The 16,927-nt window shown below is 28.3% G+C and overlaps 1 protein-coding gene across 2 annotated transcripts in view; it reads left to right on the forward strand.

Moving 5' to 3' along the window:
• The window catches only part of LOC123292318 (regulating synaptic membrane exocytosis protein 2-like), a 28,120-nt gene extending 21,035 nt beyond the window's left edge, over positions 1-7,085 (forward strand). For both annotated transcript variants that reach the window (XM_044872928.1, XM_044872929.1), the window contains exons 11-12: positions 6,323-6,677; positions 6,879-7,085. In XM_044872928.1, the coding sequence (XP_044728863.1) occupies positions 6,323-6,677; positions 6,879-7,085 (562 nt within the window). The remainder of the gene's footprint in view (positions 1-6,322; positions 6,678-6,878) is intronic.
• Positions 7,086-16,927: the final 9,842 nt, after the last annotated feature.

Consider the following 16,927-nt stretch of genomic DNA (forward strand, 5'->3'; position numbering starts at 1 on the left):
ATTATCGTGCCAAGATTTACCAAGCCATATTAATAGAAATTGACACATATATCAATGATTGTTCTAACTTAAACTTATTTATGTCTTTAAAACATGAATATTATCCACTTTTAACTATCCGATATGAAAGAAAAATAATCATTTGCACGGTCAAAAAGAAAAACCTAACTGTTTAACATTCCTGAATGCACCTTTAAATTCAATTGGAAAATAATTTTACAATGAATACAATTTTTTCACGAACTCAAAAAAACACACAAATTTTTTTGTTAATGTTAACTACAAATTAACATTAAAAGCTCTGTGGAACGTTTAATATTTATGTCTACTTCTATACAATTTTATTTTATTTTTATTTATTTTTTAATTGTGTAGTTATTGCACCAGTTTAATCGCACTCAGTTATTCTGTTTATTTGTTATATTGGAGATGTTTTTAAAACTTTATTGTGTTAGCTTTAGCTCAAATAAATAAAAAAGAGCTTAAATAAAATAAAAATTTTTAACCACCACCGAATTTAAACATACAGATTAGGTCTACTTAATTCAAACACGTATCTATAGTTTTTCTACGTTTTGATTCTTTTTTTTTTATCAGGTCTAGTTAATCAAAAAACGTTTAAGTCATTCAAACTGAAATCGATTAAGAGATAGTATAGTTGTACATGTTTGTGTAAGTACATGCATTCAAATCTACACTCTCTTTCAAACAGTCTCATTTCGACTTGAACAACCTAAATCTACAATTTTTCTACATTTTGAATACTTTTTAACGACACAAAATATATGCATTAGTTGGGTTTTATTGTTCCTTTATATTGAGCTAACTTAGAAAAATTCGGTCCTGCCCTGGGCAAAATTTTGGCTCAAGAGAAAAATAAAAAAGAGTGGTAGATTTAGGCACCTTGATTCTAAATCCATTCTTATCAATTTCGCGACTTCTAGCTATCAAGTTGATTTAGAATAAGGGTGCCTAAATCTATCACCCATTTTTTATTTTTGTTCCTTGGCTAAAAATTGCGTACAGAGCAGCCTTTAGGGAGCAAAATAGCCCAAAAATTCGTGATCAGAGCACAAAATAATGTATAGTACTTTCAGCAGTTCCCAAAAAAAATCAACAAAACTTACCAGGAGATTACACTATTATGGAGCTAATATTTTCCAATAATTAACAGTGTAAAACAAGATAGTTACTTAATACTTAGTAATATTCTTCGATTATCCATAACTCAAATTCATTTCAGCCAATAATCAATAGACGAAATAGATTCTTTCTTGCTTCAAATTTTCAAAAATTATATACGATCTGCATCGTGTAAAAATTGTTAGGTTGTCAGATTTTGTCTAAATAAATAAATTTCTTCTAGTCCCTTTTATTGAGTTTACTAGTTTTGGTTAAAATCAAGAGTCATGTGACTTAATTGTCTTGTTTAAAAAGGAATTTTATTCAGCCAAAGTCATCGATGATTCTTTCATTGATAACTGTTGTGTTCGTTTCAGGAGCTCGTTACCAATACTACTTAGAAAAGGCTGAATTTTTTTTTTTACGTTCCACAACAAACTGCCTGTTTAAGGAACATATACCTACCTGAATGATTGCTATACTTACGATACAAAAAATTCAGACTTTGCTAATTAGCATCATAATTCAATGAACGTCGTTGAAATGATCCAGACTTCTTTTGTTGATATGTACAATTTTAGAATAACTGTTTTTCATTTCTTGCCTTCAAATGATTTCAAAAGACTCGTATGTTTCTTACATTTATCTTCTTTTCAATTTACAATATTAATTTACAAATTAATCTCAAATATCAGTTTTCTCACAATCACTTCTTAATTCTTTACTCTTTTATTTTTAATTAAAAACTTAACAATTATTCGTTGGTGTAAAACTAAATAACGATTAATTAAAATTCTAAAGAATTTTGTTTCATTAAATGTGTGATTGTTTATGATCGAATTCATTATAGCATGATGTGCTTTGCTTATAGTTATTTTATTTGTATGCTTCGCTTTTTGTTAAGCATATTTTCAGATGTGCTTTTTATATTTTGTATTATTTCCGTTTAAATTTTTTGTTATCGAAACAGTAAATATTTAACAGCATAATACAAACATGATAAAAACAAAGGTTTACTTACGGACTGATAAATCGAGGATAATTTAAACCGTAACAAAGAAACAGGATAATACTTTTAAGACTTTTCCTGCACTTTTTTTTTTTGGATTGAGAAAGATTATTTTCAATCAAGGACTCATAAAATAACGTATTACACTTATTGCATGCATTTACATCTTTTTTTCCAATCCAACGTTAAATTAAACCCTGACAAATTAATCCAGTATTGATTTTTTGCACGAAAAAAAATAATTCAAATAATTAAATTATTATCTAATCTCACACTTCACGTTCAAAAATTGCCATAAAAATTTCACAAACGTTGTTGTTTCACTACCAGCACTAAAAATAACATTCATAACAAATGAATTTAAACATAACCTCTTAACCAAAATTTACTAGAATAGATATTTCAAATATTAAAAAAATGTCTTTATTTCTTAATATAATATATTGTTTAAAGGTGCATATTTTTGATCAAAATAACATGTTTAATTCATTTTTGAAATCAAAGAGAAAGAAAGTACAAGAAAACATGTTCAAAAATGTATTTTGTATTAAATGTAATTTTGATTTAAAATATTCACTTAATATCTGTTTTACTATCTGTACAAGCATGGTAATTGATTATTATTACATGTCCTTTATTCAGTTTAGAATAATTGCACGTTCGCCCACTAAATCGCAAATAGCACATCTAATGGCACTTCACACACGGTTTCAAATTAACTGATGTTTAATTATTTTTCTCAAAGTATCTCTATCTCTATGTATATAATAAAGGATCTCAGTTTCCATGTAGGTTCATCAAGATTTTCATCAAACATTTATGATAAAAGTTTCAAAGGAACCGTTCTCTTATATTAAAAATTCTGAATGAAATCAAGATCAAAATTAAAATATCACTAGCAGTAGAATCGAAATTAGACAAGATCTATCGCTATAAGAGACTATTGCTTGCATCTCTGGATTCAGACTGTTTTTCTAACGGTGTGATTGGCTATTTATCTATTTATAATCGTTTTTTAAGTAAATGTGTGATTAAACATCACGAAAAACCTTCGCCCACATTAGAAACGTTCCAAATTAAGTACTCAAATTTAGGTATAACATCAGTTTTTAATTCCGCGTTGCACTAGTAGTAGTAGGGCTAGTTGCCTAGTTAAATAATAAAGAAAGTGAATAATGCTCTTGGAAAATCTCTACACTAAAAAATAGTTTGTGTAGATTTTCTTTATTTACAAAATATTCAAATAAAAATTATAAAGAAAACTTTAAACAATTGATGGGTTATAAAGAAAAAAAATAACTTCAATCACTGACTTTAACCCGTTCATTTCCGATCTGAAAAGTTCAATCTCTTCCTTAGTAGTAAATCCACAATTTGTTATCATATAGAAATTTGTTATGAACCGAGCACAGACATTTGTTATGGCAACCACGTTATGCCAGATACTAAGCCACAGCACCAATGGCTGAAACAAAACATTATCGCGATTGGAACTGGTAATTTTAGCTAATTAACCACATACTAAACATAGTTATCATTAATTGGTGATAATGAGAGGCAATTAATATGTCGCTTAGTTATACCTTTTTTGTTTTAGTAGCCTATTTGGAAACTGAGAACCTTTTTGTTAGACAAATTATTCCTATATTTAAATATATATTGATTTATCATCTATACTTTATAAATCTGTAGCGTTTTGAATGCAAATATTGTTAATATAAGTACATTTTTATAATGTCTTTTTTACAACAATTTATTATTGCAAAATAAAGAAAATCTGAAACGAATTCTGTTTATTTGGTTGCTTCGAACACTTTTTGGTGCAAAACTATTTTATTTTTTATGAAAAAGAGACAAGAAATACATAAAACAAATAGCAATTGAGTCATGCTGAATATTTTTAATTCACGCTTTTGTCACTTTATTTATTATAGCTATAGTTTTAAAAAATAAAAGTGGAAAATGTTACGTTGTTAAGAAGCATGAAAAATACTGGATAAGCTCGATGTTTGTTATATAAACTTTAAATACATACTACATCAAATGATTTAATCTTTAAAGTTTATTTGGATATGGGAAGATCATCTCCTTACCAAGCTGCTTTTATTTTGTTTGTAAGAAAAAGACAAATAAGTATTATTTTCTTTTCCACCCCTTATCTGACAAGTCCTTGATTCTTTAAATAACACAATCTTATAATTACTAACTTAATAAACAAAAAAAATATATCTCGCATTTGCATTTTCTAAAGTAGTTAGGACCCATAAGTCAAGAAAATTCAATTCGAATTTTGTATTTTTGGGTAAAAAATTAGTTTATGCTCTGAGTTGTATCGAATTGGGAGGCATAAAGTTTTCCTCGATTTTTTGTAATTTTCCTAAGATACTTCTTTAAAAATATCAAGAAAATAACAATTTTTTCTCAATTTTTCTTTGTCTATTGCCTCTTTTTCGGCTTTCCTCTTTCTGCCATCCGACAAATGTGCCTCAGCAAACCAAAGCGCCAAGCCTTGATAACATTTACAATGCTGAGGTCCCTTTACATTGCATAAACTTCCTCATTTTTATATTTCCAATGTTTGATATTTGAAATTAAAGTGACCTCAAATAAAAATAGAAATAAAGTTACCTCAAAACAAAAATTATCTTCTAAAATTTTCTTTAATACTTTTTCTTTTTGGTGTTGATCTTGAAATATCCAAAAAAATTTTGAAATTAATTACTAAACAATTTATAAACATCACGCAACAAATTTATATAAGTATAGATTTTACATAATTTCTAGACAAAAATCGTAAAAAATATGTCCTCAAAAATACTTACTTAATTTATAAAATTTTTTCATTTGCATTTTCAATTTAGTATTTTGAGGAACATACTTATTTTACAATAGTAATAAAATTTATGTCGGAAAAGTAATTAGTATACACTAGTTTAACAATCTGTAACAGCAGACTTAAATAAATTTTAAAAGAAAAATGTGATATACTAATGTCCGATCCTTGAGTCGACTATATCAAAAACTAAGTAAGAGTAAAATTGAAAGATTTTTTGAATTAAATGCAGTTGATTTATCATAGAAAATCTTCAGTGCACCATATCGCCACTTTTTAAAACAGTGTGACGTTCGGGAGACAAGAAAAGCTGGGTTCCGTGCTAGTTGGATCTCTGAATCGTTTCCCTTACTAAAGTAATACAGTACGCAGTGCAGGAAGTTCAATTCCTCCATGCATTCATAGACAATCCTAGATTCAAATCTTGAGGCTTCATCACTCACTCTATGCTTTCGGGGGATAGCACCTTTCAACATAGCAAAAATTTTCGCTAAAAGCATAGAGAATAAGAGGAATTGCTTCTGTTATTCTAGAAAAAGTAAAGTGGCCGCTACAGTGGCATCTCAGATAATAATAGTTTTGACTCAAGACCGTGTCTGTCACAAACATTAGTATATTTCACATTCTTGTTCATGAAAAGTTGTGCAAAAGCATCCAGAACACTCAATGGTCTCTAGTTTAGCCATTAAGATTTGCTTAATGTATGACAGCAAGTAACCTTATTTTGTTAAACTAGATTGAAGAGTCTTCTGAATGCACACTTACTCCAGTAAACGAGGATTAAACCTTCAACTTCTTTCCTATTGCTCCGATTGACTTGAAAATTTGACGATAAGTAGATAAGATCCCAAGATACAAATGTTATATGATGCCGAGTAGTGCTTTTGACAAAAGGAAAGTATAAGACTTTTCGAAATATACTTAAACGACAATTTTTTCTTAGAATTCATCCCTCTGTCGATTTCCGTCATTTTAAAAATATATGTTACGACCTTCTAGAAGAGGTGGTTACAACCCCCTGCACTAAAGCACCACTCGGCACCATATAAATTTTGATCTAGAGGATGAACTTTGCTTGATCCCAAATTTTCATCAAAATCAGTGCTATAGGTTAAAATTTAGTCTTCCATTCCCTCTTCTTTACTGGAGTAACTAAATTTAAAATAGCACAAATTAATATGCGTTTAATAATTTGTGCTATGTTAAGAAAATCAGTTTCCTTGTAATATGCTCAAGTAAAGATTTGCAAAACAACAAATCTTGTAATAGATTTTCATCTATGTGTTTTATTTGTCGTGTGTTTTGTGTGATTATTTTAATGGCGTCACATCAATTTATTAATCACTTTAATTATCTAGGTGGTCACCTTCTTTACGTCTAGCTGGTGAAGGTGGACAACTGTCGGATTTCATTGATGGTTTAGGTCCTGGACAATTAGTGGGCCGACAAGTTTTAGGTGCGCCAGCATTAGGCGATATACAATTATCAATGTGCTATCAAAAAGGTTATTTGGAAGTAGAAGTAATACGTGCTAGAGGATTACAAGCGAAACCCGGTTCAAAAGTATTACCAGCACCTTACGTTAAAGTATACCTCGTTAATGGTAAAAAATGTATAGCAAAAGCGAAAACAACGACAGCGCGTAGAACACTTGATCCTTTATATCAACAACAATTAGCTTTTCGAGAACCGTTTCAAGGATGTATACTTCAGGTAAAAATATTCCATTCAACGCTAGGACACATAGATCCGGCAAAATCCGCCATTGAGCATCCCGTTTAAAACATGCTTCTTAACGAAAAGTGCATGCTACCGGTGAGTAAACCGGTAGGATATAGTTAATGACGGATTTTGCCGGATATAATAAAAGTGGAAAAAATAAAAATTTGTTACATAACAATTGTTTATTTATAGGTAACCGTATGGGGTGATTATGGAAGAATTGAAGGAAAGAAAGTATTTATGGGTGTAGCGCAAATTATGGTGGATGATTTAAATTTATCAAATATCGTAATTGGATGGTACAAGCTTTTTGGCACTACGTCTCTGGTTAGTGGTTCACTCAATCTGGGATTATCACGACGTAGTTCTCTTGCTAGTCTAGATTCATTCAAGCTCTGAATATAAAATTCATTATTTTAAAACCGATATTCATAGTATAATTTTATTTTGGTCATAACCACACATTTTTCAATCATAAAAAAAAATATCCAAAGGTATCCGAATATAAATTCGACCATTTTTTTACAAAAAAACAAAAATATTTTATTATTTTTCAATTTAACAAGACTGTTCGTTTGAAAATAAACTGACCTAGGAGCTGGGTGTCTACAAATAGATTTTAGGTCTTCCTCGAACTTTACAACGGAAATTCATATATATCCTTTTTTCTAGCAAATTAACCATGTATAATGATGATTCTTTTAACTATTGTCAACTCCCGACAAAAGATTTTGAGCTAGATTCATTTGAGTGAGCGAATTAATTTTTTTTTTTTAAATATACGAATAGTAAAAAATAATCATCTTACTGCCAAATAAAAACAAAAGGCACTTCAATCATAATTTGTATATTATCTCCTTTACTCTACAGATATTGCCGAATATATCATGCCAAGACGGCAATATATATGAAAACAATTTTGTTTTAGCCATTCAGCTCTTAAGCTTTTAAAATTAACAATTTAAAACAATAACAATATAATTAATTTGCTTAAAACAATATATGCCTTGCCTTATTAGAAATGTTTTGAACCTTAATCCTAAAGCCTGATGTAAGTACTGTACTAGAATCATATGAGATAGAATTATCGAAAAATATGTTTTTGATAAAAAAAAGTATGACTGTGAATATTACACGAGCAACAAATTTGGTTCCTTTATTCAAACTAAAATTTACGTTTAAATCTTTAAAGCCTATTATTACGTTTAAAAAAAACACCTCGGTGAAAGGATTAATTATTTTATATACAATAAGAAAGAACAAATAAATTGCTTATATACTCGATTCGAAACCTAGTGGTAGACGCCTTAATAAGAAAAAATTTCAATACTGATTAATTGGTAATTAATAATAAATAAATATAAACATTGTTATCATTTTAACGGCTTACAAAATTTATTATTTCCAAAACAAAAACACAAAACACACTTAACCACATACGACATAATATAAATGTAACAATTGTAATCTTGGATTAAGTTAAAAAAAACCTTATAACCTCAATTTTATATGTCAAAAAACATTGGTACCAAAATTACAAAAAAAAAAAAACGTGATTTGATTTTCCTAAAATATAAAATCGGTGTATATTATTAAACGTCAATAAATTTTACATGGATAAAAAATACTGTATCAAAGACAAAATTCAATAAAAGCAATCTATATGAGAACATTTGCTGTTATTGGTCATCACTTTCTCTACTTATTTACCTTAACATACCGTCCGAAATGAGCGGAAATCAGTGGACGGTGTCAAAAATTATCGTTTATGACTAGAAATTTACGTATATATCAAGCTATTATTCGATACTATGAAGTATTTTCGTAATATAAGGCTTAAAGGCTTTCATTTTGGCCCATTGTTCGATTGGTTATATTATTGTGTGTTCTTCTTTATCTTAAGCACGGTTCACACCATAACAAAAAAAAGTTCAAGCGTTTTGTAGCGTTTTAACGCCGCATCCTGCGCAATAATAAAAACAAATAATTCTAAAGGATGGAAATATGACCTATAATGATTCTAGTTTTGTAGTAGTAGTTAATTTATTAAATAATCTACTTAGTTCCGCTTACGTAGGACGTTGTGAAATCATTCTTTTACATTAATTTATTATTCATTTAGTGTTATGTCTTTGTTTTATCACTTTAATTAAATTTAGCTTAGATATTATTTAGATCTTTTTCTATTATTTATTTTGTTTGAGTAAAACTTAGTTGGAGATCTGATAAGGACCACACTTTCCAATTTATTTCAAATTTTGTATACAAATTCTTTTTTGAGGTATTCAATAATTTGAAATATTTTTACATGGTGGCCCTTATCGGAAATTCATATTTTTTTAGAGTAAAATCTTTTCAACATAAATTCATTTTGTTTTTCTTTTTTTCTGTTTTTTATAGTGAAGTGGGGTTATTATCTTCGTGTGGCTGTGAGTTGGATATCGACAGAATTTTTGTTCACTAAATACAGTATCCTTATATAATAAATAATAAACAGAATAAATAAATAAATAAATATAATAAATGAATAAATAAATAAATAAATAATAAAAATAACAAGATGGTACACAAGAAATATAAAACAACTGAACTTTATATACATATTTTATCTTTCTTAAATAATTATATTTAAAATTAAGTATAAAACAAAAAAAAAGAAAATATACATAATAATGTGACGATAAAAAATAAACTTAAAAAAAGAAACAATGCCTTCAAATAGATGGTACTTAAAAAATATATCTCTAGATTATAGACAAATTTTTCACTTTTAATTGATGAACTTAAACTTAGTTTTGACTACAGTATTAAAAACAAATAAAATACAAAAAAACAAATTATTTATTAATAAAAATCAAAAACAAGTTAACATATATTTATACAAGGTGTTTCAACAGAAAAAAAAAATGGGGGACCATATTTTAACGGTTGGTAGTATGTATAAACCATAGATAAGACACTAAAAACCATGAGTATTCTCACTATTTTGTGACATGATAATATATTGATATTCAATAAAGAAAAGATGTGACTTTTTTTTTGTTTCAATTTTTTCCAATATCAATATCTTGAAAATTTTTACCCTAAATAATCGTATTTTTTTTGTTGTGAACATCGCACTTGCTGCAATGCTTTCATATGTTTGCCCACCTTAACGAAGACAAAATGGCAAATGAGAATATTTATGTTTTTAGTGGTCTACCATAGGCAGTAGGTCATATAGTCAGTATTAAAGAAAATATCTGAGTAGAAAAAATAGCTATTATTTCTATTTTTGTAGCAGAATTTGCGCTTTTATATTGTTTGATAACACAACCTCGTATCTCAGAAAACATAAGTATATACACAGAAAAATAAATCATTTTGTTACATAGACCTATTTATAAAAATTTAATTTATAAGCAACTGCCTTATTTTATGTTATAAATCTAAATTTATTATCTACCAAATAAATTTCACCAGTAGTTCCCAACTGAGAATCATTTTCACTCGAAGTATTGCGTATACCTTATATAATCTAATAAGCAAACTGAATGTAGATCGAGAAACATTTATAAGTGGGAATTGCTTTTCTTAAGGTATATTTTCATGCTGACACTTGACGCTGAGTTTGAGCGTCAAATTAGGTCACGTGGCCAGTTTAGACCGTGCTGCCATCTGGAAAAAAAACTTAGAAGCGTCTTAAGGACACACATAGTCTTAAGAATGATTTTGACAATACTGTCAAAATAAATTTATATTCAACTATTTATCATTACCAAGTGTTTTATTAAAAATGAGTTTAAGGAAATCATTTTAGTACGAATATGTCGAGATATCGTCTTTCGATATTGATTAACTTTTTTTGCTGCTTATTTTTACAATTTAAGGCTGATGCTTGACGCTGGATATAATACTTTTTTTTTTCATATAGCTGGAACCCTAATTTGAAAACCCTAACGTTGTGGGTTTTGGACAATAAAATTTTTGGATGTTTGATGTTTTAATAAATATAATTATCAGTTATTTGGTATCCCTGCCATGTTCTTTTGAGTTTAAAAAGCTCCAAATGTCTTTTTACTAATCTGATTACCGCGTATTTTCTTATATGGTTCTCCAGTTTGTTTTTTTGAGACCCCTTGGATGTATATGGATACATGTATCTGTATATAATACGGTTTGAAATGTTTCCAAAAAAATTTATATTATCAGATTTAGACTTTATGAACAAAAAAAAAGCAGATTTTATATATGTAGGTATATTATTATATTTATTATTAAGACAACAATGGTGATTGTCCAAAAAAAAAACTAATTGCAACAATAACTATCTTCATTAAGATTTTTATGTTTTTTGTGGAAATAAAATAAAAAAAAAAAAAGATAATAATTGTAAGATATTGAGACACACAAATATTTTAGTATAGTAAAATCATACATCGAGGTTTGTGTTAAATAAAGTGAAAAAAATCTTAATCGTAGGTAAAAGAATGCTCTAGGATACTTCATTTAATTTCTCCTCTCGAATTCCTCAAGGGGTGCCGCCATCTTGAACCTTAAGATATAACAATATTTAACTTTCGCTTGAAACTTTTAACCAAAATTAGCAAAAAATTATGTGCCATAGTTTATCAGAAAGCCTACATCGAAATGACTTCTGCTAGAGTTTCAAAAGTGGCAGTTTGAGGGTGAAAACGATATTGGTTTTACGATTATAATTTGATTCGTAGTTCTTCAAGTTGAAACTGTGTAGCTGTTGAAATTTGAGAAAAAGTTTGTAGAAATAAGGTTCTCAACAATTTTTATCATAACCATTTTTCTTGCAATACCCATATTTATCGTGATATCAGATTGCTGCAGTGCTGAAATTCCAGATGACGGCCACTTTTTTTTGAAATTCAAGTGGGGAAACTTGTTTGAAGTGTCCTGGAGGCATCCCCTACTATTAAAATTTCCATGTACTTCGATTTAACGCAAAGTTAGCCTCTTTTATTCGACGATTTTATTATGCTACTTGATTACAATAATAATATATTTAACAAAGGCTGTTTTATTAAAAAAAAAATATCAAAGAATTTAATATTATTTATTATAAAAAGTTGTGTGAACAAATTGGAATTTTATTTATTTTGTTATTTTTGTTGGAAACTGTGTTCTGCAGATTATTTTGCAGATTCCCTTATATTTTTAGTAAAGCTGAAAATATATACTAAACCAAACTGAAATTGTATAACTATTTTTTAAACCGATTATTTAGTCCTGTCAATAAAAAACAACAATAATATAATTTTGGTAAGAAGAAAGAAGACATATTTTGTTACTTTGTATGATTAATTTTTCTTTTAATACAAATTAATTGAAAAACAAAACTTACAAGTCTTTTTTTAGATTGCTATTTTAGTGATTCAATCAAAGTTTTACTTCCTAACGGAGACTAAAATGCCTCAATACGTTTATAGAGAAATTGAGGCTTTAAGGTGGCGTTTTCCTGAAGTTATCTTATAATATAAAAAGTTATTCAATTTTCGAGGTTCTATTTTATTCCAGATATATTTAAGAATTGAATGTGGATGGATCCAAATGGAAGAATATTTCACTTGTAAGTTAGAGAACAAACATCGTTGCTAGCGATCAAGGTTTAGTATAAACATCTGTGGATTTTTACTTTATATAGGTTTATGTTAAATTGATATGGTAAGAATATAATAAAGAGATATATTTGTGATACGTTTAAGTGTATTATTTTCCTATAATATGAATTGAATTGGCATATTGTATTTATCAAATCGGTCCACATCAGTAAATTAGAAGCCAAAGATAATAATAACAAATATAAATTTTTTCAACTGCTACAAAACACGCCAGTCTGCGAAAAGTTACGTTACTATTATACCATGTATATATGAAATATATCAAGGTATACTTAGTTTAGTCCCAAGTTTGTAACGCCGTAGGTGTTCATAAAATCATCTAATTAATCCATTTTCGCTATCCGATAATTATAAAATGTAAACAACTAAACAAACAATCAAACAACGCATAGGATTACAGGGCAGAACCAAAACGCATGGTCGTGAGATACAATCAGCACCGCCAAATTCAGATTCAAAACTTACAAGTGCCGGACGTATATGGACTCATCGAATGCATTGCCCGGGTTCAAGAGTTAACTCTCCTTTTTTCTAATCACTCGCTCCAGAACTCTTTTGAACAAACGTATTTGAACGCAATTATCTGAATTAAATGAAACTTCGAATGACCAAATATCTAAATAATTGGATAAAAACAAATTAAGATACCGCGATTCGGATAACTAGAGTTTAAAAAATCGAGGCTGTGCTGCACACTTAGATATATTTTTCCTTTTTTTTTTGTTTACTTTTTACTTCTTCGTATAGATAAAGTAGATTCTTGGATTCTTTTTTGAGTACATAGTGAAGCAAATATCAATTGAAGAAAATTAGGTAGGTTTTATAAAGAAAAGTAAAACATTTAAAAAATATTTCATTATTTATTTTTATTGTTCTATAATAGGATATTTTATTAGCAAAATCACATGGTTTTATTACATATGAACAATAAATATAAAAGCATTGCACTTTCTTTCTAACGATACACATTCATCACAGACGTTCGTCTCAAATGTTAAAAACTTTCAATTATTTACATATTCACAGTCAAAAATTAACAATCAATAACAATTTTCAAAAAAATCTGTTTTATTTTAGTATTTTTCCGTACATATTCAATACCCCCCCCCCCCTGAAGAGTGGTGGTAGAACTTAATTATACCTAAATCTGATCCAATAAATCAGAACAAAATCTCGTAAATTAACTTGGTCAATCAGTCGATACAATCAACTTTTGTAATACTGATTCCTCATAGAAACAGAGTGGCTTGGCTAGACTTTGACAAGAGGAAAAGTTTCATATAGGATAGTCATGAAATATTTCATCTTCAAAGGTTTGGAAGTGCTACTACATAGATAAAAAAAGATCCGCTAGGTGGCAACACTAGGGTGGGGGGGGGTACAAGTATATCCTGCCATCTAGAGGATCTTTTTTTAATCTTCCCAAGAAAAAGGCTAATTACTGTTGAAACAAAGCATGTAAAAACTTTTAAACACCATTCCACAAATTATGCTTACTCAAAAGTTACTCCTAATTGAATGAAATTTGACTGTGAATATGTTAAAATGTTATTAAGGACACATTATATTTAAACATCGTGTATATTAGTATATCTCCAAAAATATAATACACAAAATGAATCTTTTTTTATTTTAATTTTAGATTTTATTCACAAATTATTTTTGTAATACTACATTTATGTAAGAGTCCGTAATTCGTTTTTAGTATTACCCGCACATGCGCACATACCAAGAGATCATTCATACAAACATTTACATTCTTATTATCACGATTTCAATTTTATTATTATAACTTTTTTTTTTATACAACAGATTTGTTTTTTGTTTTTATTTGCAAACAGTGTTGTGTTGAATTATTTACAAAAAAAAAGAAAAATTAATTCAATGTTCTACTCCCTGAGTGGAATTTAATTATATCTTTATTTGTCGCCAAAGAAATAATCATATTTTGATTCGTTTTTTAAAATTTTTCTCCAAGAAAAGTGTCTTATTTGATACTTATTGACATTAGAATTGGTGACCCCTGACGTAATCAATTCAAATTCTCTACAAACAGAAACAGCCCAAGTGAGAATTAAAATCCGAGAAACAAATTGTGAAATCGACAGACGAACAAGACGAAAAAAGACTAACATTCGGCAATATTCATCAAACTATGGAAAATAGTTTATATTCGATTAAATCCGCAAAGTGTCTAGGTTTGTGTTGGCGCAAAAAAACGAGAATTTCGAAATACTCGGCAAACAGAAAACAGGGTTCTTCCTCAGGAGAATTAGAAAGCTCATTATCTTTCGGAAATTCAAGGCGTGATGGGGAAAGGCAAGGGAATTTCAGGAACAATCGATTATTTGTTAAATATCAACCTTACACGACAGGCTTATCGAAGTCGTAACCACCTAAAAAGCTACAAAATAAAACATGATGGATCACCAATAAATAGCTCTACTTGTCTATTTGAGCGTAATTTTACTATAATTAATATATAAAACACTTTTCGTTGAATTTTCTGGTACAAAAATCTTGCCTAACAGTTTAAAAAAAATTCTAAATGCATCTAAATATTAAGATCCGGTTTAATTTTTATTCATTAATTTTTCTAACTTACCAAATTATCGAACTAATTAGAATTGATCAAACCGAATCTTAAATTTTAAATTAATCTAATTTAACTATTTAAATAGAAAAAGAAATTTTAACAACACTGCATATTTTCGATTTCAAATAAAAAATAATGTTTAGGTCTTTTTATTTAAACGTGTTAAGTAGACCGTAACTCACAGAAGACATTTTTAATAAACATAGTTGCAATTTTTGATCTAACCTTTCGAAAAGTTCTTTTTCTACTTAATACGAACATTCGATACCTTGTTCTATACCGCTTGAAAGTAAGACAATTGTTTCACAAGCCAACTTTAACGTTCGAGGTTATTTTAAAACTAAATTAAAACGAGGCGAACAAATTTAATTCATAGTCATTTTAAAAATACATTTTTAATTTAAAACTTAAAAAAGAACACTCCGGTCATATTAATTAACAATTCCCCAAATACTTTTATACATTTAGGTGGTTTGCTAAATATTAAGCGTACATACAAATAGCGCTTCCAAAATTCACCTTTATTTTTGGAAATTTCTAATTTGCAAAGCATGTTTGGATGAATTTTGCAATCTTACTCCTTCTTAAGTTTTGAAAAACCTATACCATTTCAAATCAATATTAAAATTTTTCTTCTTCATGGATACGATATGAGAAAAACAAGCAAGAAACTTTTATAAAAGACGTTTAGGCGTACACTAGCATACGTCTTCGTCAAAAAAATCCGTTACCATTTTATAATCGCAGTCTTCATTATAAATGTAAAAGAGTACTCACTATCAGTCAGTTAAAAATTACTGCTCATTCGGAACAGAATAATATTCTTCTTTTTTTATTTAATACTCACTTTTATTCCAATTCACTCACTCGTGTGTACGGGAGAGGGTCTTGTTTCCTTGGTTGAGGGCCCCCTCCAGTCATTGAGAATCTCCCAACATAAATTTGAACTAACAAGTAAATGCAAACATTTATGAAAAGCAATTCCACTGGCTAATCAGCTGTTCAAGTTATTTCGGCCTGTTGACATTTATTAATTTTTGAACCATTGATATTGGAAGCTTTTTGTGTAATAAATCACGAATTGAAATTATTGAAAACTAAAATGTGAGTATAAATAACATTCACTCAATATTTGTAATAAAGATACATTTCCAAATGTCTATCAAATGCTTCGCGTTTTGGTAGTTTTATCTGTGACAACTATGGTGAATGATCTGTGACAATAACCTCGCTCAATATACATCGCGGTGTAAAGGTCGATGCGTACAAAGTTTTTTTTCTGCAATTCGAGAATTAACTTGAAAAATAGTGAACGAATATCACAATTTGACTCTTATTCGAAAAAAGAGTTTCTTGTTTTTATTGACTCTATAACCTAACATGATGAATAATAGTTTGAACACCTAGCCCCACCCCCTCCTACCTTGAATGATTCTTGGCTTATTCTAATTCCGTCATTTACTCGACAAATTTGAATCTTAGTAGCTATTTGTAAATACGCAAGAAACAAAAGAACAACAAAGTTTTGTTCGGCAAATATATTGATATATCGTCCAATTAAAAAGAAAATGTCTTAAAATTACACACTAATTTACTTTGCATTTAAACATTTTTAAAGCGTTTATATGTAGTTTTTTTTTTGTTCAAATTCCATTTAATTTTCATCTTAAACTATTTACAAAAAATATAGCATTCAATATATTTTTATATTCTACAAAAAAGTTTTTAATTTTTTTTTTTTTTTTACAAATTGTTTTTTAAAATTACACAGTTTTTCTCATAAAAATAACATTACGATTTTTCTAATAAAATACTATATTTATAGACAATAATAATATTAATAATGATAATAATTACAAAAAATAATAATAATAATTTTAAAATAATTAAAAATCTGGTTAAACTCAACATTTAAAAAAAAAAAAGTAAAGAAATAAAGTTGTAATAATTGCACACACATTATTTTCGTACATACATACACAACAGACAGAGATCGACATACATGCTGACACATC

This window comes from Chrysoperla carnea, chromosome 2, assembly GCF_905475395.1.
Source record: "Chrysoperla carnea chromosome 2, inChrCarn1.1, whole genome shotgun sequence".
Classification (NCBI taxonomy): domain Eukaryota; kingdom Metazoa; phylum Arthropoda; class Insecta; order Neuroptera; family Chrysopidae; genus Chrysoperla; species Chrysoperla carnea.